Source organism: Taudactylus pleione, unplaced genomic scaffold (genome assembly GCF_031769625.1).
Source record: "Taudactylus pleione unplaced genomic scaffold, aTauple2 ptg000848l, whole genome shotgun sequence".
NCBI classification, from domain to species: Eukaryota; Metazoa; Chordata; class Amphibia; order Anura; family Myobatrachidae; genus Taudactylus; species Taudactylus pleione.
In genome coordinates, this window is record NW_028285250.1 from 835,361 (window position 1) to 860,432 (window position 25,072).

The 25,072-nt window shown below is 45.3% G+C and overlaps 1 protein-coding gene across 1 annotated transcript in view; it reads left to right on the forward strand.

Moving 5' to 3' along the window:
* Nucleotides 1–10,879: 10,879 nt before the first annotated feature.
* The window catches only part of DDX6 (DEAD-box helicase 6), a 39,789-nt gene continuing 25,596 nt past the window's right edge, over nucleotides 10,880–25,072 (forward strand). The window contains exons 1-2 of the mRNA XM_088458718.1: nucleotides 10,880–11,109; nucleotides 22,851–23,326. Coding sequence (XP_088314844.1) covers nucleotides 23,130–23,326 — 197 coding nt within the window. The 5' untranslated portion in view covers nucleotides 10,880–11,109; nucleotides 22,851–23,129. The remainder of the gene's footprint in view (nucleotides 11,110–22,850; nucleotides 23,327–25,072) is intronic.

Consider the following 25,072-nt stretch of genomic DNA (forward strand, 5'->3'; position numbering starts at 1 on the left):
TCTAGATATTGTCCAAGGTCGCGATGCTATAGCCCAAAACCTAAGAGTTGTGAGGCAGAATGCCCCTCTTAGAAAAGCCTGAGCTGAACCTAGACACCTAGTGCCCCAGGAGCACCTATGTGAATACATATCTTTATATACATGTGTGGAATTATAGGTATACCTATATATCTATTTTAATATATAAATACCTAGGGAGAGATAGTGTAAAGTGGAGTTATTGCACCAAACTACCGCACCAGGTGAGCCCAGCCTCCAATCGCAACATTGTTCCTTTTAAAATATGTTTGGTATCAGACATAAACTGATAAGAGCAGATCCTACGCTTGCCTTTAGGGTAAGGACAAGAAGCGATACATATATATATATATATATATATATCAATGTAAAAAGAGAGGAGAGCGCTCCATGGTGCAGATAAACACAAATTTTATTTGGACATATACACACTTAGGCACTCTATTGGGTGCCGCTTGTACCTTAAAGCAAACTGTGTGGGCTGGTTACCACGTGATGTGTAAAAATACTCCACCGGTTGCTGTAGGCGTTGTACCAGAGGACCGCCGGGCTCACACACCCCGCTGCCGGATACTACGATGTAGACCACAGCCGGTCGGACCACGAGCGGCTGGGACAAGCTGGAGGCAACTGGGGATTCCTACGATGTGCGTCACAGAGGCCCCGCCCTAACGCGTTTCGTCATGGACTTCGTCAGAGGGCTGGGCTCTGTGACGCTGCACACACCTCTTCTAGGCTGGTTCAGCCAATCAGTGTGCAAACAATACGGGCACATACCCTGACATTGCCATTCAATAAAAAACATCATGTAAAATTTGTTTTTTTTAAAAACATGCATTCTTAGTTATTTATAGTGCGCTAATTATAACTAACTCTTCATGGGCGACTTGCTGTAATATACTCTCAACAAGTCACCTACATTGTGCACACTGTAGAAACACTCATGCATAATTATAATTACTATATGGTTTACAATTCTGGTATATTTGTGTACAAGAATCTGAAAAAAAATATATAAAAACAGATACAAATATGCATAAAATACTATAAAAAAACATGAATTATTTTTAGATAAATAGCAGGAGAAAACTACCAAGACGATTTATTACCTATCACGTATGAAGGGAGTAATTTCTATCCCTTCATTCAGACCGTTGGGAGTCAGGGTATCTAAGGCTAGTATCCAGTGGGTTTCTCTTTTCATCAAATAATTATTCAAGTCACCACTAAAATCCTTGGTGTTTATCTTTTCAATGCCCTTAAATTTCAACAAATTGGGATTACTTCCATGACACTCCTGAAAGTGTCTCGGTATACTATGATTCATAATTTTATTTTTTATATTACGAGTATGTTCTTAGATACGTATTTTCAACACTCTCTTGGTTTTGCCGATGTATCTCAAACCACACAGACAAGTTAACATGTACACAACGTACATAGAATTGCAATTGATAAAACTTTCTATAGGATGAATATGACTCAAATTTTTTCCACAAAAAACATTATTTGTACCCCGTTCTGCTAGTTTACAAACTTTACAGCTACCACACGTAAAGAAACCTTTTATGTCTCCAAGAAAATGTTTAGTGGATCTATTCGGTTTTATAGGCAGATTTAATTTACTTTTGGATACGTATGATTTAATATTCCTCGCTCTATTATAAACCATACTGGGACCAGTAGGTAAATGTTCAGCGAGTATGGGGTCTAGTTTAAGAATATGCCAATTTTTCTTAAGCAGATTCTTAATTACATTTGCCCCACCGTTGAAGTTAGTAACAAACGGACAAAAGAAATCTTGGTCCATCTTTGACTCCCTGACTTTATCTTTTTTATATATTAAAATGAAACAAATAATGTTTTTTGTGGAAAAAATTTGAGTCATATTCATCCTATAGAAAGTTTTATCAATTGCAATTCTATGTACGTTGTGTACATGTTAACTTGTCTGTGTATAATTATAATTATGCATGAGTGTTTCTACAGTGTGCACAACGTAGGTGACTTGTTGAGAGTATATTACAGCAAGTCGCCCATGAAGAGTTAGTTATAATTAGCGCACTATAAATAACTAAGAATGCATGTTTTTAAAAAAAACAAATTTTACATGATGTTTTTTATTGAATGGCAATGTCAGGGTATGTGCCCGTATTGTTTGCACACTGATTGGCTGAACCAGCCTAGAAGAGGTGTGTGCAGCGTCACAGAGCCCAGCCCTCTGACGAAGTCCATGACGAAACGCGTTAGGGCGGGGCCTCTGTGACGCACATCGTAGGAATCCCCAGTTGCCTCCAGCTTGTCCCAGCCGCTCGTGGTCCGACCGGCTGTGGTCTACATCGTAGTATCCGGCAGCGGGGTGTGTGAGCCCGGCGGTCCTCTGGTACAACGCCTACAGCAACCGGTGGAGTATTTTTACACATCACGTGGTAACCAGCCCACACAGTTTGCTTTAAGGTACAAGCGGCACCCAATAGAGTGCCTAAGTGTGTATATGTCCAAATAAAATTTGTGTTTATCTGCACCATGGAGCGCTCTCCTCTCTTTTTACATTGACAGATTTTGTGGACTTGGCATCCATCCTTTCTCTAGTGGAGAGCTGCGGTCCGTTAATATCTGGGACCTGATGGTATATGGAAATATTCAGTCATCGCCCTAGATTGGTGCTTTGAATGCTGGACTCATTAGAGACTATAATTTCTGGGCAGTGTTTTGTTACAGAACATGCGCAATCACTGAATCTTTTTTATAGGGATGTGCAGGCTCGGTTCTACTCGGTTCCGTTCGGTTTTTTTTCCCGAATCTTATTGGGTTTCAGCTGTCACGAGTTTTGTATAGCCAATAAGATTCGGTAAAAAAAAAACGAACGGAACCGAGTAGAACCGAGCCTGCACATCCCTACTTTTTTTATTGTATATGTATATATATATATATATATATATATATATATATATATATATATATACAGGTTGAGTCTCCGATATCCAAAATGCTTGGGACCAGGGGTATTTTGGATAACGGAATAGTCCGTATTTTGTAATAATTGCATATCATAATGAAATATCTTGGGAATGGGACCTAAATATTCACACAGAATGCATTTATGTTATATACGCCTTATACACACAGCCTACAGGTCATTTTATACAATATTTTCAATAATTTTGTGGCTCAAACAAAGTTTGTGTAAATACATAAAATTAATTTGTTTCATATACACCTTATACACACATCCTGAAGGTAATTGTATACATTATTTTTAATAATTGTGCCTTAGAGTTTGTGTACATTGAACCATCAAAAATCAAAGGTTTCATTATCTCAGTCATGCTAAAAAAAAATTCCGTATTTCGGAATATTCCGTATTTCGGAATATTTGGATATGGGAGACTCAACCTGTATATATATTACACATACCTGCATGCAAGATTAATAGGGGACGTTCAGTGTCGGACTGGAACATGAAGGGCCCACCTGGTGAATGCAATGTTTGAGGCCCATTGAAAAACTAACAACCCGCCACATAACACATTTTATTGTCCTTTCAAAAGGACCTCTAAGTACCAGCTGCATGAGCCAGGGACTCGGAAATGTAGCTAGCATACCTCCCAACTGTCCCGCATTCAGCGGGACAGTCCCGTTTTTATGGGACTGTCCCGCTATCCCACCCGCGGGGGGCCGCGGTGTCCCGTGGTGGGGGGGAAGTTGGTGGAAGCATACACAGCTGCTCTGCGTTTATGCAGAGCAAGAATAGATGCTGTGCGCACGCGCACAACATCTATTCGCAGTATGGGGGGGAAGCCCGGGGGCTGCCCAGCATCTCGGAGATGCCAGGCATGCCCCAGAGTGATGAAAAGAGGGCGTGTCGCTAGACCATGCCCTCTTTACGCATAGGCCACACCCCCTTTGGGGAGTGTGCGGATGTCCCGAATTAGTACTTTTAAATGTTGGGAGGTATGAGCTAGTACAATCACGTTATGGAACGCAGACAGGACAGGCAGACACAATATAAGGAACACAGAAGGGACAGGCAAACACAATATATGAACATATAGAAGTTTTAGAATAGCTGGAGGACACCATCCTGTCCGCCTCTGCTCAATAATAATACTGTTCAATTCCTAAACAATAGACCAACATGCCTATCCAAATCATATAGTGTGCATCTAGGACTTTATTGTACAGTATACCGTACACTCATGCCAGTTTCCCTATCAACATGAAAAGAGCTAAGCAGGCAATATGGCAGAGTCACAGTGTATTATTTATCAGATTAATAATTTACTCTACAGTTACAAAGGGGCCCATTTATCATATAATATTTGCGGTGCATTCCCGGAAAAAAACGCCTGTTTTCTGGGGATACCCGCAAATATTAAGTATCCCCCTAATGTATTATGGAGGGATCACAACAGATAGCTCCGATATCTGCTGCTGTCCCTCCAATTCCGACGGCACCGCAACCCCCATAGGTTTCTGTAGGGGTTGCAATGCTCTCAGATTTATCAAGTTCCGGAATGTGTAACCCGCCTTAACTTATGGGCTACATATCGCAAATCTAGCCGAGAGTAGGGGGTTCAATAGGAATCCTCCCCCCGGCAATGGCCACCATGCTTGTGTGGTCACTAGACTGCGCATGCACAGGACTCCCAGCACAGAAGTGAAGAGACCGCTGATGCTGTCACTTCACTCCCAGCACATCACAGGGACCCTTGTCCCTACATGTGCTTTTCATGATCGCATCCTGATCAATAATTGCGAATGGCATCCAAAGAGGTTCTGCATCAGCCCTGGTTATTATTAGCCATCACTTTCTAGTGCAGTGGTCTAGCTCAGGTAAGGGAAACCACCAGATCCCAGGGACATCTGCAGGAACACTGCACAAACAATTCACAGCACAAAGAAGAATAATGAAAGGAGAGAATTGCAATAACCTTACAGTTTATTATCGCCTGGGTGCAGCTGCCGGCAGTGGCGGAACTAGAGAGTGGTGGGCCCTGGTGCAAAAATATGCTATGAACGTATACCACATACTACATATGTATTTATCCCCGTATGCAGTATGTATACCATTATTATGCAGTATTTATCCCATTATTTCACAGAAATCTCCAGCAAAGTGCTAATTAGCACTGCAGATCGCAGTCCCCAGTATTATGAATGGGGACTACGATCTGACCCCCTGTGTACTAAACTCCAAACAGCGAAGCTTTTCGGAGTTTGGCCCCAGTAGTTTACTCCATCTTCAGATGGTGTAAACTGCTGTAAGCCTATGGGGGCTCCCGATGCAGGAGAGAGATCTTTAGAGGTTGACGCTGTGTGCATGCGCAGTGTAAGCTTCCCCCGGCGAAGTCTTTCACAAACGTGAAAGACTTTTACTAAATGCCAGGAATATATCTCGCAGGGACAGCGGTTACTGCAACCGCTGTCCCTGCGAGTTTCCCTTTGTACATAGCCGGGACATTTTCATTAACAATGAAAATATCCCCTGCAGTATGGATCCTTAGTAATTGCGGCAGTGCCACGATTATTAATACATAGGCCCCATAGTATTTAATACAATAAACCATAAACAAATTGGGCATACATATAGAATAGAAACTCAATGTTAAACATAGAAATTAATTCATACACTCTGAGAATCAATATATACCAGAGTTTCCCAAAGTCCGCCATTACAGTCCACGTTTTAGGGATAGCCATGCTTGAGCACAGGTGATTTAATTAGTACCTCAATCCATTTGATTTAACCATCTGGACTCAAGCTTGGATATCCCTAAAACGTGGACTGTAATGGCGGACTTTGGGAACCTCTGATATATACCCTCTGTTTATTGATGGGTACAGTAAGTATATAGTATTGTCATTCTCTAACATAATGGTGTGCTTTGGTGATTTCAAAGCAGCACCAATAAATGAGAAGAGTTATAGCCTGGCCTGTACTTAATCCAGTAATCAGTCAGTAATGCAGCACAACACTTGGACTTGAATGCATTTACTTACCAGGCCTCCTGGATAACTGCAGCGCGTGGAAATGGCTGCCTGCTCCTCCTCTCCTCCCTATACTGAGACATAGTGGCGCCGGGGACAGTCACAAGATCCTCACATCATTCAGCAACGAAGGTAAAGACACCCCCCCCCTCCAACTGGTCCTCCTGTGGGTTGGACCGCAGATAAGTGGAGGAAGGGGGAGAAGTGACGGTGGCCTCCCCCTCCTCAAACATGGACTGCAGCACGGACAGCACTACTGTGCATGCTGCCCCCCCCCAATCTGCTAAGCCCCGCCCCCTCTTAGAAAGTGGTCTGGAATCAGTAGGGCCCACAGGGGAATTACCCGGCGGCCCAGTACGAGCCTGGGGACGTTTATAATTTAAAGTAGAGCAGGAGAATATAGTTAGAGCCATGGAAGGAACTAACCAGAGACCTTGGTTGAGCCAAGGACCTAGTTCCAGACATGTATATGTTCTAAAGCAAAGCTTAGGTAACTGTGTTATATACAGTAAATACAAATATATACATGTGGCTTACCTCCACGCAGGGAGACTGCTCATGTGCCGCGTGTGTACTGCTGTCATTCTGCTACGGCGTAGAGGGCAGGATATGAACCCGCTTTGGTGGCGACCCAGACGCAGGACGAATGCACGGGCCACCATACCAGCCTGCGTTAGCTTATGCAATAGCAAACAAGTTGGGTATTTAATTCAATATACTATGAGGCCAGCAAGGTGTCAGAGTTCAGCTGGGGATCGGCCGTCCCTTTCCGTCCCGCCGGCTTCCTCTGACTTCCCGGGCAGTCGGGCGGCTGGTGTGGCGACGTGGGAGGTGCTGAGCATTCTCCCTGATGCTGGTGTGTCAGGCGGCCTGGTGCGCGGGGATCGGAGTCTCCGTCATGGGCGCCGCCATGACACTTCCCCTTGTGACTTGCCTTCCTTCCCTGACAGTCTGGCCAGTCAGCTGACGCTGTGGACCAATCAGCAGGCTTCCAGGGGGGTATACATCCGGCTCCTGTGTAATTGCCTGAACAACCATTGTTGCTGCTAGTGTTACTAGTGGTCTCTCGTTCCAGGTTCCCTTACTTCCAGTGAGCTAATCCCAGCGTGTCAGTATTCCACGAGCAACAGTGCTTTACCACCGCAGCCTGTGTGCAGTATACCATCCATCTCACCAGTGCTTTACCACCACAGCCTGTGTGCGTTATACCATCCATCTCACCAGTGCTTTACCACCGCAGCCTGTGTGCAGTATACCATCCATCTCACCAGTGCTTTACCACCACAGCCTGTGTGCGTTATACCATCCATCTCACCAGTGCTTTACCACCGCAGTCTGAGTGCAGTATATCATCCATCTCACCTGTGCTTTACCACCGCAGCCTGTGTGCGTTATACCATCCATCTCACCAGTGCTTTACCATCACAGCCTGAGTGCAGTTATACGTATCCACCTCTCCAGTGCTTACCACCACAGTCAAGGTCCAATACCACTACCCACCTCGTCACTGGTCTCTGTGGTCGCTACCTGTCTCACACGGTATTGCACCGTGGTGCATTCCTTCCGACCGGCAACCCGGTAGGGTGTGTGCGCAGTCACACTCCGTAGTGTACTCTCCCTTGTACCTCAAGTACAGTATCCCGAACCGGGGGTTCCATCCCAGTTCCTACATGCCTCCTCCTGGCACCTTGCCCTTGGGCCACAGGTGTTTGTTTCTCCTTTTCCCGCGGGGCTTGGTCACCGAGTCAAAGGACCGCGACCTGCTTACGGGGTGCAGCTCAAGCCCATATCCCCCACCTTTGACTAGGTCTCACCAACGACCAAGACCCGTAGAGCTTATAGCAGTCTAACCTATAGCCGCGCTGAAGTGTAAAAGCCGGCGCCGGCAATTCTATCATACAAGCACCAGCGCGGCAACTAACAGTCACCCTTCAGCCATTTATCCTGGTAAACAGGCACTAAGTGCAAGGGATATTAGTGACGCCCTTGGTCACCCTGGAACCAGGTGTCTGATTCAGACCACTACTGCATCCCCTATTAAAGGGAAGCCTGACAGGAGAACTGAACCGACCACCAGCAGTAGCTGACAGGATACCAGCACCACGTGCGGCCTGACCAAGGTGAAGGACTCACAACTGAGCTATCGTTCCCCATAGCTCAGCGGTTTTCAACCGGTGTGCCGCGGCACACTAGTGTGCTGTGGCCGGTTGTGAAGTGTGCCGCAGGGATGTCCGAGCCACTGGGCACATTTTACTGTACTTCAGCATCCCGGGCCGCTGAGCTCCAGGCGTGCCCGGGTAGTGACCTGCAAAGACGCAGCGGCATGACATCACAGGTTACGCACGTCGCGTTGTCCACTGCCCTCCAGCCTGCTTTGCCAGCCAATGCCCTGCGCCAATCAGCCAGCCCGCGCTCTGTCTCTCTTTACCTCCCGCCCGGCGCCAAACAGCCAGCCCGCACTCTCTCTTTATCTCCCGCCCGGCAGCCTGCCTGGAAGCCCACCAGCACGCGATCCTGCTGCAGTGTGAGTGACAAGGGGGGAAGAAATGTGGGTTTTGTTTATGTCGGTGGAGACCAGACATTTTTTTCTTCTTAGTGGGTACCAGCCATAGTTTATTTTTTCGTGGGAACCAGTCATGTCACTTTTTTTTTAGTGAGAACCAGCCATATGTTATTCAGCCATATATTTGCCTATTTAGTGGGGAACAATGTTTTTTTTTTTGTTTCTGTGGGGCCAGCCATAGGTTTCTTTTTCTGTGGGGAGCAATGTGGCAGTTGTCTTCTGTGGAGAGCAATTCTGTGGGGCACAATGTGGTATGGTTGTTTTTTCCCTGTGGGGCGTAATGTGGTATGGTTGTTTTTTTTTGTGGGGAGCAATGTGGGTTTTTTTTTCTGTGGAGGCCAGCCAATGGGATTGTTTTATTCTTGTGGGGGCTAATGTAGTGTGTTTTTTATTCTTGTGGGGGCCAATGTAGTGTGTTTTGTTCCTGTGGGATCCAATGTAGTGTGGTTTTTCATAGTCCGCGCACACCGCATAGTGTGCCTTGGCAATTTTAAAATCTTGCGTAGTGTGCCGCGAGTTGAAAAAGGTTGAAAATCACTGCCATAGCTGTTCAAAACATGACCGTCACAAGCCGCCGCGTTGTGAAAGCAGGACGAGGGGAACGATGGGCGATCGTTCGCTGAACTCTTCCTACCAGCTGTTCATCATCCCTGGCCCGATCTGGATTGGCTCCTGTGGCTATTTCCTGCTGGTGTGAAGGCTGCTCTGATGCCAGTGATAGTTTTCGTATTTATGGTTCTGGCATTGTCTCCTGTGATTTAGTCGAGCTCCAGTTTTCCTGTCTGGATTGTTATTCTGACGTTTGTATCATCCAGGTGGCACAATTCACATACCATTTACCTGCCGTTTGTGTCATCTAGGTGGCACGGACAGCACTCTGTGTCCAAAAGTGCGCAGTCCTGCGTACGCTGCTTGTGTCAACCTGGCGACACAGGCCACACTCCAGCGTCAGCTGCTTGTGTCAACCCGGCGGCACAGGCTGCACTACAGCGTCCATAGTATGCAATCCTGCGCACCAACGCCTGTCTCTCCTGTGACATTAGTCCATCATCTGCCGCATCTATCCAAGTCATACCAGCCCTCAAGGCTGCTGCATGGCCCAAAGGCTGCATCTTGTCCTACGGCCCAAAATCGGCCGATTGTTGCGTTCTGCGCATGCATCGCAGTGCACGAGTCGGCCACTACGATTGCAGTGACTACACAGACCCATTGCAGAGTGATTGACAGGAAGTGCCGTTTGCGGGTGGTGACGGTGCCAGTGCGTTTGGTCGATGCAGGGGCGTGCATAACTTAGCCACTGCGATGCCCTATGCAGACTGAGGCCTCATAGCGTGCGTGGAAGTTAGCAATTCCTGAGTAAGGTCAGAGCTTGTGCAAGTGTGCGTGAGGCTGCAATGGTACTCCATTATACCGATGGTTTCGCAGTCTTGCTAAACATTACCGATGTGTGCAAGGTAAAGTAGGCGTCCTTGTGTTGTGCTGCGATGTCATTGCGATCGCAGTGGATTAGCATACTATCGCAGTTAAGTGGGAGACACAGGTGGGTAATATAAACAGATATGCTGGAGGTGGTGACTACCAGGGTATAAGGCGTCACAGAGATGACACCAATACGATTAAAGCCAAAATAGCTTGGAAGAGTGAACATTACATTTGCATGATTAAAAAGTACCATTTATATTTAAATAACAACAATAATACATTAATACTTGCTGCAAATGTATACATTTATATATCGGTCAACTACAGGGAATTGTAGGCTTGCGAGCGGGGCCTTCCTACCTATATATTTGACTATTATTACCGTTTTGTTCTATAAATGTTTCCAATTGTATAGCGCAAAGGAATATGCTGCGCTATATAAGAAACTGTTAATAAATAAACAAAATAAAAAGCTGGGCAAGCTACTATCATTTTTTTTTCTTTCCTAAGTATCATGCTAAAAAGACAAAACAGCTGCTTTGCTGCCTGTGGTAAACATAACAAAGACACTGTGCCATGTAATTGCTGCTGCGCACATATTTCCGCCGCCATTGCTCTCCCATGACGGTATTGGGGACCCGAGGAAGGGGCGGGGGGCGGCTGGTGGGGCCTCATAGCACGGGGAGAAAACACAGTAACACACGTCCCTCTACCAGAGCGCTCAGCAGCCCGTTCCCCCTCACCGCCCACCCACACATGACTACACCACCATCCCATTGCCGGAAGTGTTTTTGCTGCAGGTAATAGTCCGCGCAGTGACACGGCCCCATCACCCCCCTCTCCTCAGCAGCGGCCCGTTGCACGGCGGCGGAGGGATCCCGGGCGCGCGGCGCGGGGAGGGTTTATAGGAGGAAGGAAGGACGGAGGCCGCCATTTTACAGCTTCGACTCAGAAAAACGCTCGGAGAGGAAACAAACAGAATAATAATAATAATAACTAGTAGTGATATTACTATAAAGCGCTATAAATATATATGTATAGAGAGAGAGAAACAACAGCGAGACACGGCCGGAAGAAGAGGAGAACACGGCGGGGAGGAATCGGACGTGTTCGGGGTGCGTTGTGTGAGGGGGGATCCGGGGGTTGACGGGCTCGGGCCTTGTGTATAAGGAAGCGGGGAGCAGAGTGAGAGGTAGGGGGTGATTGTCCTGACTATGGCTATTTCCCGTACTGGGGGCGATCAGCTGTGGTCAGGCTTTGGGTGGCAGCTAGGCCTCAATCCCCCCCTCCCCCCTTCTCTCTTCACCCCCACCTTGTGACAGGTTGGCTTGTTTGTTTATTACTCTTGTCTAGGTGGGCAATAAGCGCTCCTCCCCATCTGTTGTAGAACTATACATACCAGCATGCCCTGTCACAGTTTTACTGTTTGGCCATGCTAAAACTGTTGCAAGACATGCTGGGATTTGTAGTTCGACAGTTAGGAGAGCCGCTTATTGCCCACCCCTGGGACTCTAGTAGGACTAGATTGCTCCTATCTAGCACTGCAGGCCTCCCCTGTAGATGTCCGTGTGATCAGGCTGTAAGTGCTGCTGGGCCTGTAGGTATAAAGTCCTATAGAGAGGTTTGGGGTCCTTTTGCTTGTGTAAATATAGATATGGATAGTAATAGTGTCATTCATGATCTGGGAAATGTAACTATTGTGTATAACTAATACTTTCAAATGTTACCACTAAACTGTACTATGTGTGTGTGTCCGTGTCCTCTATCTGTTTACACTGTACACTCTCTTTCCCAGTATAGTTTTGTTAGCTCTTTTTTCTTTTAAGTACACAAATGCATTATTTCTGTTTTTCTAGCGAGCTGGGCCATTAGGTAAACTCTTGAACTATGTTTCGGCAAAATACGTGGCCAGCTGGGCATGTATCGGCTGATTATGGTATCCCCGGAGTTGCATGTCTTTCTGTGCTCCTCTATGGGATGCAAGGCAAAACCTGCAAATTTGGTGGATGTAACTTTTTGTTCCAGAATGACAAAGTCCCTTGTCAAGAAATGTTTCCCCCAATCCCTCTCCTCCTCCCCCGCACCCCCTACATCTTCAATACAGGTTTATGCAATATGGAATGATCATGTAATGTTAATTTGTGTATTATGTTTGCATATTGGGCTTGGTTTGCCTGCAGTGAACTCAGATGGGCGTGTTGAAAATGTTAATTTTGGCTAGTTCCTGGGTACTATGGGCACAATTCAGTTGTTTTGGCCCCTTCTCACGCCCGACGAAGCTATTCAATTGTTGCTCCTGTCGGGTGCGAGCTGCAGCCGGCATTTCAGCTCGCACCCCCTGTAGCACCCAGCAAACTCCCTGTCAGTTTAGACGGGAGATCAGGCGCACTAAAACAATTCAATTGCGCTCTTAGGGGGCGATTCAGTTGTTTTAGGCACCCTCCGTTGGGCGTCTATATGATTGGGCACCCGACAGAGCAATTCTGTTGTTCCGTTCAGACCCCTAAAGCCATGGGGGGGACACATTTCTTCTCACAGCCTTATGAGGTGGCAGAAGAAATGTATGTAGTGTCTGTTTAGTGTTCACTCTAGCTCTGGTGGCAGGCAGGGCGCCGGAGCTAGAGAGGGCAACCTTATGCGCGCCCGCCTGAAAAGTGGGCGTGGTCATGAAAAGGGGCGTGTCTATAAGCCGCGTCCCCTTTTCGTCATACTTGGGGGCGTGCCGGGCGCTTACGGACATGCCGGGCAGCCCCCAAGCGCTGCAGAAAGGGAGAATAGATGCCGGGACACTGCGTCCCGTGGATGAGAACGGCACCCGCAGGCTGTGAGGGCAGGGCGCTTTTTGCCCTCCAGAAGGAGGGCAGGGTGTCGCGCCCCGCTAAAATAGCCTAGCGGGAACGCTATCTGTTTGAGCGCAGCCTCCTGAGATGGCAAGCAGAAATGTGTGCCCTAACGCGGACTTTAGACAGGTTTTACGCGGCTAAACCCGGTGCTTTTAGGCGCGACATACCCAATGAGTAATGGGCACCTTTTGGCTTAACGCGGCTAATCCCTTGCATTCTCGCGTAAGAAAGGGGCTGGTCACGCAAATAATTAAATAGCTCCTAGGCAACTTCGAAAGGAGCTACAAACCATTGAATCACCCCCTTACACCTTATGCCATTTCCAACAAGCAACTACTACAAAAAGTAGTTCTGGAATTAAATGTTAAAATTAACTCATGAATTCTATGTTCTGTGGATCCGAGATATATACCAGTGCTTGTAATGTCCTGAGCAGGATATTATGTCTCCTGCTCTAGTAGGCCTTATTTGGGTTGAACTGTGAACAGGGTAGGCTGCAGCAGGGCATTTGTCGACCCTGGGTCTTGCTGTGTCATCACATGGCTCTCAGCTGCTGACATTTAACCATTTATAATGTAGAGACTTCAAAAGATAATTTAACATTATTAGAATTTATTTGTAAGGCACCACAACTTTAAGGCATCAATGTACATCAACGTACATAGTATCAGTTATATAGCTCCAGTATATTTAATTGAACTTTACAATTGGGGAGAAAACAGTAATACAGCAAGACTGTAAAGACTGAAATAGCGGTAAGTAAGGTTACAAAACATGGTAAACAATGAAAGCAAGTCATATTCTACATAAAGTAACATATTTACTTAAATGTAAGTGCAGGCATAGCTGTAGCGTATGCATATTGGCTGGGGGTGTATGGAGGAGGGGGCCATGTTGCAGGAGCTGACCTTCTGAAAGAAGGGGTGACTGGTGGATGGTATAGGGGAAAAACCAGGTATTAGCGGAGCGAAGAGGAGATCAGGTATCTGGTACGCTGGGTGATTCCTTAAGCATGGACATTAAGGGAAGAATTCAATTGTTAACTCGCCTGCAAATCCGAACTAAAGTGACATTCAATTTAGTGTCACCGGACGCGAGAGCAGTGGGTGCCCATTTTCGTGCAGGTTGTGCCTAAATGCATCGGGATTAGCTGCGTAAAGCGCCTAAACTCATGCAAACTGCTGGGTGTGCTGACCGTACAATATTCTGGATGCCCTAAAGATTTTTGCTCGCCTCCTCAGGAGACTTAAACTATTTAATAACTCCACTCCCTTTAGACTGGAGCTGCGGGCGTGAGTAAATTTAATTCCCCCTCCTTGTCTCCTATACAATTAAGAATATAGGAAATTAGTGGACTCACAGGACCCCAGCATGTTCCTCTTAGTATGTCTTAACTGCCACTTTGATGTGCACGAGGCAAAAGCCTTTTAACAAAAACTTGATACCATACATTGTTTGGGGCAGCATGGTGGTACAGTGGTTGGCATGTCTTAGTTCCCAACCAGGGCTGTATCTATTATCAGTTATTTATATAGTGCACACATATTCCACAGCGCTTTACAGAGAATATTTCCCCATTTACATCAGTCCCTGCCCCAGTGGAGCTTACAATCTATATTCCCTATCACATATGCATACACATTATGGTTAATTTGTTTTGGGAGACAATTAACCTACCAGTATATTTTTGGAGTGTGGGAGTAAACCGGAGCACCCGGAGAAAACCCACGCAAGCACAGGGAGAATATACAAACTCCACACAGTTAGGGCTGTGGTGGGAATCAAACCCATGACCTCAGTGCTGTGAGGCAGTAATGCTAACCATTACACTGTCTGTGCTGCTCATCTTTTGTAGACTTTGTATGCTCTCCCAGTTTTGTACAGGAATAAGTGATAATTACTGGATGCCTGTTGGGGCAATTTGATTGTTATGGGTGCCCATTAAGTATCGTGCTTATTGTGCCAAATAGGGTAAAGCCACGTATAGTCCATGGACACTTCGCACCTTTCTGCTTGCCACCTCAGGTGGCTTCAAGCAGTAATGCCAGCGGCTCTCACGCCCTAACAGCAACAATTGAATTGCTCAGTCAGCTGCTCATCACTGACAATTGAATTCCCCCCCAGGATGTCTCTGGCAGTGTTATGGAGTCATGTTATTTGGGGCTTATCAGGTACTATGGGGCTCTATAAAGAGCACCTCACTGTCCTGAATTTAAGTAGCCAAGTTACCGGTAAGTATACATTTTACTGTGGCTTGTGTCACTATGCAGTGTTTTCAGAAATGTGTGCTCCCGCGCCTGAATGGAGCAACGGGCTACCCCCATGCTGTCCCTGCAGTGTAAACCGATGCTGTGTGCACAGCATCCATTCACTCGGCGGTGATTGTTTCACTGCAATGAGCTCCGCTATGAGTATTTTTTTAAATAAAACAATTGATTTCTCCCCTTAGGGGTGATTCAATTCAGCGCAATGCTGAATAGCCCCGGGAAGAAGTTCCCAGAGCTATTAAATTGACCTCGTTAAGCCAGACTACAGGCTTTCTGCTCGCACACTCAAGTGCCAGCTGCAATGCTGTTTTCCGGGGGTATTCAGCATAGCTCTGAATTGAATTGCCCCTTAGAGTGATAGTTTTCCCACTTAAAAATGCAGGTGCTTTCTAGATGTCAAATGCTACTGCAGCGATGTCTTTTAAAAATAATAGCACAATGCACACTACAGCATTCAGCTGATTGAATATAAGCAACTTTGTGGTTTATACACTAAGATTTATTTGCGATTGTGTTGGCATTCCCTGATGGCTGTTAGTTCCCTGTTGTCCTCTCCCCTGTTTAAAAGTGACACTGGGTGTTACTACTCCCATGTGAATTTTTCCTCCCAACTTCCCCATTCTTGTTGGATCGGTAAGACGTTTAGAGTGCAGCTGTAGATGAGATGTTAGCGGCTAATTTCAGGTATAATGGCTTGTACACAAATACCACTCAATTTATCCATTCTTTTTTTTAAATCCTTTTAATAATTTGTTTTTATCAATTTATACTCTTTTTGCATACTACTGAAATCCACATTTGTCACACCAGACACCTACAGTTTAAGCGCTCCTACCCATTTGTGTATCCCCTTTCTTGTGACTGTTTGAGGTACCATTATTGCTGGCCTCTTTTCTTTGTACAGAATTGGATTTGTGGGGCAATTTAATCTTTTTGTCTGTACCATTTGCGCCAATTACTTGTTGCGCCCAATTGTACAGAGTTTAGCCGCGTAATGCAGCTAAACCCATCAAAACTATCGAATGCACTGTTCAAGCGGTATTTGCACATAAGGACAGTGCAAGCAGAACTGGACATCCTATCGGAGCACCAATCCATTGGCCCATTACTAACTAGTCCCTAAAAAATGTTAATTTCTTTCTTAGGGGGAAATTCAATAGCTTTGTTAGGTGCTCTAAGTAATGGGCACCCAACGGGGCAATTCAATTGTTGCTTCAGTCGTGTGCTGCAATTATGGTGTGATTGACGCTCTCGACCAGTGCTGATGGCCTACTTTACGCGAGGCAGTGTCACAAACCATTGAATTGCCCCATAAAAATTAGATTATATTGGCAGTATGTTTGCTGAAGTGAAATCTGCAGTTTATATAATTAGGCCATTGCTAGTGCTCCGCTGGATTTTATAGTGTTTGGCTTAATAATTATAACTACAATTTGGCCAGACTTGATTGAAAAGCTTTTCATGTTAGATGTTTAAATCCATTGCCTGCGGAGCTCTGTGACACTTTTATATATGGCTGCACATTCATGTACCTGCAGCCTATCCAGGGGCTGCTAATGGCAGCTGAATAGTATCCACTCTGGAGGATGCAAGCAGAACTCTGTATTAAGTGCTGCCACAGGGCTAGTCACAGGCCGCTAATTGGGTAGCTATGGGTACGTTTACTCAGGAGCTGAAGCTGCAAGTTAATAGCCCGTGGCTAATTCAATTCCCCCCAAGTGTCTTGTCCAGTGACAGGTTAGGAGAATTGAATTAATTTTACACTAAGGTGCTGATTCAAGTAGCCGAGAAAAGCAGAGGCCGGCGAAAAGCACAATGTGTTCGCCTGTTTAGATGCGATGTTTTCTAAGCGTCCCCGCTTTTCGCCATATTCAAAACATGCGAAAACAGATAGGCGAATGTAGTGAATAGCGAAAATGACTTCATATTTTGGGGAAATCTGTCTGTACACCATAAAAAGCCTAACTGACCCTGGGAATCCATATAGAAGAGTATAAATAGCCCTAATAAAAGAATTTGGTGATCTTCTATTGCGTCAAAGGGCTGTTGTATGCATATTTGCATAAGTGTGGAAAAATTATATAAGAGCAATGTTTTTGGAGAAAAATAAGTACCCTAGGTAATTTTGGGGTACATATACATGGGTACTAGTATATTTTGGTGTCTCTAAAGTGAAGATTTTAATAATACAAATAATAAAATTACACCTGCTGCAGCTTCCTACAATACTAAAAACACCTGTCTCAACCTTATAGCCCACCCCCCCTCCACCCAAAATATCAGGCCCCCTACTTTACCCATTTTCTAACACTTTTTACAATTTCGCCCCAAAAATGTTTTTTTTTGGGATGTATTAAGATAATTTGTTTGTCTAATTAGTCATTAGGGGGCTGTCCAAATGGTTCTGAACCAAGTCCCTACATTTGTACCCCAAAATATGGGTTTTGCACTTGTCTCTGGCCTTTTGCTGGAGAAACGTCCTGTAATTGAATTCAGAGATACTTTAAAATACAGGCGCAAACCGAGCATCAGCTAAAACTTTTCGCCAAACTCAGCTTTTCGCGGCTAATTGAATTCGGCCCTAAGGGTTAATTTTTGGTGTTAACCCGGTTTTGTAATGAGGTACCTTTCCATTTGAAGTATATGCAGTGAGATACTTGACATTTGCTTCTTGCTCTACGCTTTGCAGCTCCCATCTAAAGCTGTGGGCGATATTCAATTGTTTGTGCTATTGGACTCGAGTGCCACAGGCAACCATTACGCATCACGCATGTCGCGCCCAATTACATCAATGTTTATCGCGTAAAGTGGCTTAACCTGTGCAAACTAGTAGGCATGCTGCCCAAATTTCTGCTCCTTACCTCAGGAAGGTGTGAGCAGAATAATGGGCACCAGTGGCACTCATCCAGCGACACAGTTGAATAGCTCCCGGGAACCCAAGACTAGAGCTGCGGCAGCGCAAGCCAATTGAACCCCCCCCCCAATAGTTATATGGACTTTCTGGAAGCAATTAAATAGTTTTTTCGTGCCGATCTCCTGTCTATAGTGACGGGAGATCAGGGTGCTATGGTCATTTGGGCGCCCATATTTTTTTTTGCACATGTCGCGCACAAATAGACCGCGTATAGCTGTGTAAAGTTTCTAAAGTCCTGGTTTGTGCTCCCAAACAGAAGTTGAGCCATCCAATAGCAGCAGGCGCAAACAGTTGTATTCCCCCTTTGAGTTTTCTGCACTTAGTTTCTTTTTTAAAAAGTGTTGACTGAAAAAAAAAAAAAAATTTGTATCAATAATTCTATATATCAATAAGTCCATGTAACGCTTGTGTAGGATGACCTGAGATGCATGACACTGCTTCGTCACATGGAGGACTAGCTGGTTTCTCTCTATTTACCTTATTACTTTATTTTGACATGCCCTCAAGGTAACTAGGTCAGTTTAAATAGATGAAGTTTTGAACAATCACTAGAGTTTAGGGCAATACTCGCTATCTGCTTTCTTCTTGAGCATCATTTGTATCAGATTTGCTTGATCCATTTGTTTTAGGGCAAATGAAAGTATGGGATTTGCTTTGGTTTGACTGAGTTTCTAAAGAATAGATGGGGGAGGCTATTGGGTTTGTGTGAGGGAAAACTGAAGTGCAGTTTAGTACACTGGGATCTGTTGTAAGGGTGCGGTGTATTTGATTAAATGTATTTAAAATGTTTACATAGATTAAGGCAATGTGTGGTCACTTTGAAGGCGGGAGGGCAGCATTAGGCACGAGTGTCACGGATGTCTGGATTTCTGCTCGCACTCTCCTGAGGTGGCAAGCAGAAATCCCCGAATAGTCCGTCTTTTTGGCACTCACATGGCTGTTTGGGCACTCTAACCAGGACTTTAGATGAGCAGCTAAACCCAGTACGTTTGAGCACAATAAGAATGGCCGCCCGCGGAGCTTGCGTCCGATCGTTCCAACAATTGTACTGCTCTGTCGGACACCCATTACTTATGGTTGCGCAAAAAAAAAACATTTATTCCCCCACCCTACATTCTCCTATAGTCAAATGTTTTTTAAAATATACATTTGTGGAGTTGCAGCAACAGATACAACCCTAGGTGTAATTAAAATGATGTATGAGCTTCTAATGAAGTGTTTTGCTTTGTTCAATTAGGTTAAAAAAAAAATGCTGTAACGTTTAGTGCAGTTACAGGATCTAATGACTGACTGAATGCATTTCCTGCAGTTCAGTATTATCTGGTCACTTTAGGTGTTTGCTGTGGTAGCAGTCTTCTTATTCCACCTGACTGATCAGTCTGTCAACATGTATTTGAGACAAATCGTGCACACGGACATGTTAGAAAATGCACTATGGTGGCATTTAGAACTGAAAGCAGATGTTCACATACAACTTAGCAGGAATAGTAATGAGTACATGACTACTAACAATCTGGGATACTAAACCATGTTGTACCAGTTATCTGGGAATATTAAAATCAGATCTTTGTCTAATGCGTTATCCCACAATTGTTGCTTGGAACGAACCAAAGCGATGTGGAAGCGCATTTAGTCTTGTGGCTACACTGACATGCATGCAGTTATTGGTTGATGTAAAGCAATGTGCCTGTACAGTTGCTGGTTAGGTTCTACCCCCCAGATGACTGCAAAATGTCACCATCCTAATGTGTATCTAAAACTAAAAGTGTGTACCCAGTGATGTGACCCCCACTTGCTGAAGGGCCCACATATTGGACACGCTAGACTATCCAGTGCTCGATATGTTGTCGGCCCTGTCGCATCCCGCTGCATGGGGTCGTCAGGTTGGACTTCATGTAGGGCCGACCTGACTATGCGGCTGACGACCCCACGGGAGTGCGCGCCGCTTGACTTAGTGCGTACTCACTTAACGATTTGTCATTCTGATCCGTCTGAATCGGGCAAATCGTTAAAAAAATCGTCTAGTGCAGTGGTTCTCAAACTCTACCCTCGGGACCCCACACAGGTCATGTTTTCTGGGTTACCCAGCAGGTGCACAGGTGTAGTCATTACTCACTGACACATTTTAAAAGATCCACAGTTGGAGCTAATTATTTAACTTGTGATTCTGTAAGGAGACCTGGAAAACATGCACTGTTTGGGGTCCTCAGGACCGAGTTTGAGAAAATGTGTTTAGGGTGTATGCACCTTAACTCAACGGTTTGTGTGTGTTTTATGCTTCATGACACTGTTAAAATGCCTCTGTGAACAAGGCTTATCCCTGCCTTTTAAAGCTTGTTTAAAAAAAAAAAAAATGCATACTTACTAAACAAAGTTCAAGGGTGAAGCTGTCTTTGATGAACAGTTTGTTCTCAGCAGATTGGTTTTTGGTGTTACCGCTTGCTCAGAATTGCTTAGCAGCTTTATATACCCTTTATTTGTCATGTATGATGTGTCTACACAACCCCTACAGTCATAGATAGTAGTTTGTAAATATTTGTATTTCTAGTATATATTCATTGTAAATGTTCTTAAGAGAAAATGACTTTATCCATAATTCATGTTTGTTATACCCCTTTAACACCGGCCTGAAAATCCCGGCTTGATGCACGTGAACGTACGTCAACCCGAGATTTTTGTCAGTGTAAATGTATTCACCCGGGTCCAGGGACCCGGGGATCTAACTCGGGTAGTTTGCAGGGTTGACCACGGGTCGTTCCCGTGTCACCCTGCAGTGTTAACGGCACGGCAACCAGCGCTGGCTCGAGCTGCGCACCCCACCCTCCCTTCCTGCCTCTGGAACGCTGCGGAGTGAGATAAGAGGGTCGGGAGGGGAAGAAGTGCTGCTCACATGCGCCAGAAGAACCTTATCAGTGCTAACCCGGCTCCGGCAAGAACGATGCGGCACCGTGGTGTAAAAGGGTCTGATCCAGGTTGGAAACGTGTTCCAAATCCCGGGTCAGACCCGGGACTTTGGTATAAAAGTGGTATTAATGACTGGGTTATACATCAGTGGCACTTTGTAGTTTGCGTACTCGTTAGTGACGACGTAGCCTGACATCCAGTTGTGGTCACATGAGAGCACTACTGGGCCTGAAATGTGCTTCTGTCCAACAAACTAGTGAAGACAACGTTATTGAGCAGTGACTATGTAATTGGATTAAGTAGTGCAATGTAATAACGGGAAAATAAATGAGCACCACCTCCTAGTGTTTAACGGTCTGAAGGTGTACATCTTTATCAGCGTTTGTCCTTGGTACAGGGTAACCAGTTAGGGCCTCATCACAATACAAGACCACCTTCATTAATCTGCTCATTAAAGCTGGGGTGCACACTGACTGATATATTGGCCGATCAGTTGATCGATATCTGGTGTCCGTCGGCAAGTGTGTACCAGCGATTAATGACGTTGTGCAGACATATCGCGTTGGCTATGCTGCACAGCCGATGGACCGATATATCTGCAGATATCTCGGTTCATCGGCAAGTGTGTACGGGCATCCTCTACAGATATATCTCCTAATTGCTCGATCTGCAGATATATCTTTGAAGTGTGTACCCACCTTTTTGCTTTGTACATAATTGTCAACTTCTGTGAAGATGTTTCTAGCACAAATCAAGAGCATATAAATGGCTGTGCACAGAAGTCCTCCTAAAAATGAGATGCACGTTTGCTCTTATATTTTTGTGTCCGTTTAATTTGTGTTGCTGTTTTCTAAATGCAGCTTCCATTTCAGTGTCCTGACTCCTGTCAGTGTAGTTGCAATCCTATTCATAGAAATGGGAGTGTATTGTAAATGTAGTGAAAGGTTTGATTTAGATCTGCACTTCCCCATGCATTTGTTTTGTACATTGTAAATGCTGATGACATCGATTTTATAAATGAGTCTCTAAAACTGGGTGCACACCTAAGATATATCTGCAGATCGATTGATCTGCAGATAGTTGTTCAGTGTGTATGAACCACAATCTGGCCAGGGGTCGCGCCCCAACCCCCTCCCAGCGGCCTCCACTGTAAGTGTACGAGTGGTCGGCTGACCATCCGTATACACAGCACGATGGACAGATATAGCTGCAGAAATATCAGCCATCGGCTGTGCAGCAAAGCAGATGTGATATGCCTGTGAACAACGTCGTTCAGACATTTCGCTGGTACACACTGGCCGATAGGCACAGGATATATTGGCAGGTCAATTGATATATCTGCCAGTGTACCCAGCAGGTCCGGCGGCAGGCAGGATGCCAGGCCTAGAGCTAGGGCACTTTTGCTCGCGTGCCCAAAAAGAGGGCGTGGCCAATGAAAAGGGTGCGTCTTTATAACGCGTCCCCTTTTCGTCACTCTTGGGCACGTGCCCAGCACTTACGGACATGCCGGGCAGTCCCCAAGTGCCGCGGTCACTGAATGGATGCCGGACACGTGTGCCCGGCATCCATTCACCAGCGGTGACCGCTGCTCTGCCGTTTCCCCACCTGCGGGACACTGCGGGCGGAGGACAGAACCCACAGGCTGTTTCAGTGGGGCGCCGCGCAGGAGGGCAGGGTGCTTTCTTCACTTCACAAATAAAGCAGGGTGCAGTGCCCCGCTGAAACAGCCTAGTGGGAACGCTATATGTATGTGTGTGGTTTTATTTAAGCTTTTACTCTTAACGTTGTGCTAATAAGGCATTGATGCAAACACCAGTGTATGTAGTCTTCTGTGGAGCGGGCGTCGTTTTTTACAAAACTGATTTGCAATGTCTGGATTTATTTGCAACGTATTGTACATGTTATAATTGTTGTTTCTTTTCTTTTAGAGAGCATTGATAGAACTTAAGTGAAATCTATGTCTGAGGGCTTTTTTTTATAAAGAAGGTTGATTTGGTGCATCAGAACAAGTGACTTCACAGTTCAAAGACTTTTAGCAAGAACAAGCACTTGTTTACGTTGCAATAACAAGGACTCATTTATTGAGCAAGACTTTATCTCTTCATTTTGAAGAGTCCTATAAACTGTTATTACAGTCTCTGTACTGACTTTCAAACCTTGTGAAGTTGAAGAAAACTTTCAAAGGGACACTTTAATAGAAAACAAAAATGAGCACCACAAGAACAGAGAACCCTGTTTTAATGGGTCTGTCCAGTCAAAATGGGCAATTGAGGGGCCCAGTGAAACCTAATGCAGGTCCTGGAAGTGGGGGAACACAGACACAGCAGATAAACCAGCTGAAAAATGCCAGCACAATCAATAATGGAAGTCAGCAGCAAGCACAGAGTATGGGCAGCGGTATTAAGTGAGTATTACACCTTTTTTATGTCTTTCTCTTCTGAAATTCTCTTTGCATGAATGCAGCTCCCGGGTGAAGTGCCCAGGGGATTGAATTGCTCGATCTGTAAACCTGAGACTAGTGTATTTCTGCTTGCCCCCCCATCTGAGGTATGGGCAGAAATCTGCACTGACTAGTGCCCGGGGCTAGATGCAGTATTTCAACGTGCGGTAACAGCATCGTGCCCTGCATTTTCCCCAGGAGATGTAGTTTCCCTGGGCATTAGTCGCGATATGGTGCATCTCCTGGGCTAAGTGTCGGTCAATGGAATAGCTCCGGGCACTTATCCTACATCCTCGAGAAAAGTTGATCGGAATCGATTTTCCCCCACCTTAATTTACAATCTTATTTGTAATGCTTCTGTACTAATCTTGTTTTGTGTTTCTTGTTCTACAGACTGCACATATTAAGCAGGAAATGTATCTTGTTCCTACAGTGTGGTTGTAGTAGCTTGTTTTTCTTGTTGGGGTTGGGGCTTTGTAGTTATGCTGGGTATACACTAGCAGATATTTTGGCCAATCAATTGATTGGCCAATATATCTGGTGCCCGTCTGCCAGTGTGTACCAGCGATATGTATGTGAACGACGTTCAGACATACCGTATTAGCTGTGCTGCTCAGCTGATGGCAGGTATATATTGGGGCATCGTGCTGTGTGTACGGGCAGTCAGCCAACTGCCCTTAAGCTGGCCACGCACATAGCGATATTTTACCCGATCTACATTCCGACACATTGGAACGACAGATCGTGTAAAATATGGCCAAATTGAGAATAAATCGTGAGTCCCCACTCACGATCACGATGCGAGTCCCCGCTGGTCGCACATCGCATCGTCAGATCTGCCGTGCAGTAGGACAGATCTAACAATCTAGGAAGCGATGCACTGTGAAAGTCTGGATGCAGGAGAGATCGTATGAAGATTGGACACCAAATTGTGTGGAGATCGTGTGCTGAGCTGCCGGGGAGAGTTTCAAGGAAATCGTACACATCAGCTGATCGTGTGCACATCGCTACGTCTGTGGCCAGCTTTACCTTTCCTGCAGAGGCGCATGGAGGGGGTTGTGACGCAACCCCCATCCAGTGTGACCCGCAGCCAGATGACAGTGTGTGTACAACAATCCTCTGTAGATCACTAGATCTGCAGATATATCTGTTACGTGTGTACCCAGCTTTAGGGTGCACCCTCCACATCTGCTTTCCTCACTTTGACATTTATATTTACCCTGCTGATGTTCATTGTCAGGCTAAATGTCACTGGGCAATAGGTGTATTTCCAAGAAATTGGGACATTATAAATGAAAACTGGTGCACTTCAGAGAATAAGGCGGGTATGTTACAAGGTGAATGCTTTCATTTTGTAACTGGAGTCCAGAGTGACTAAATTATTTTAGATTAGTACCATGTCCCTGTAAAAGGAAAAATACATTTTTGCGGGTTCGTGAAATCTTATTGCATAATAAGACCAGAAGCTGCTTAACTGCAAAAACAGGAAACCTGAAATAAAGAACACAAACTTGTCCTATCAATTATCTCAACATTCTATAAACAATCAGTCAGTTACCGTTGCAAACAACTGTCAGGGAATGTCTAGAGGGACTAGTTTGCTCACCTTTACAATAAGTTCCTGCTTAGGGGGGTATTAGATTTAGCGGCAAAAACAATTTTTCTCCAGACCAGGCGGTAAAAAAAAACAATCCCTATTTTTGGCTAAAA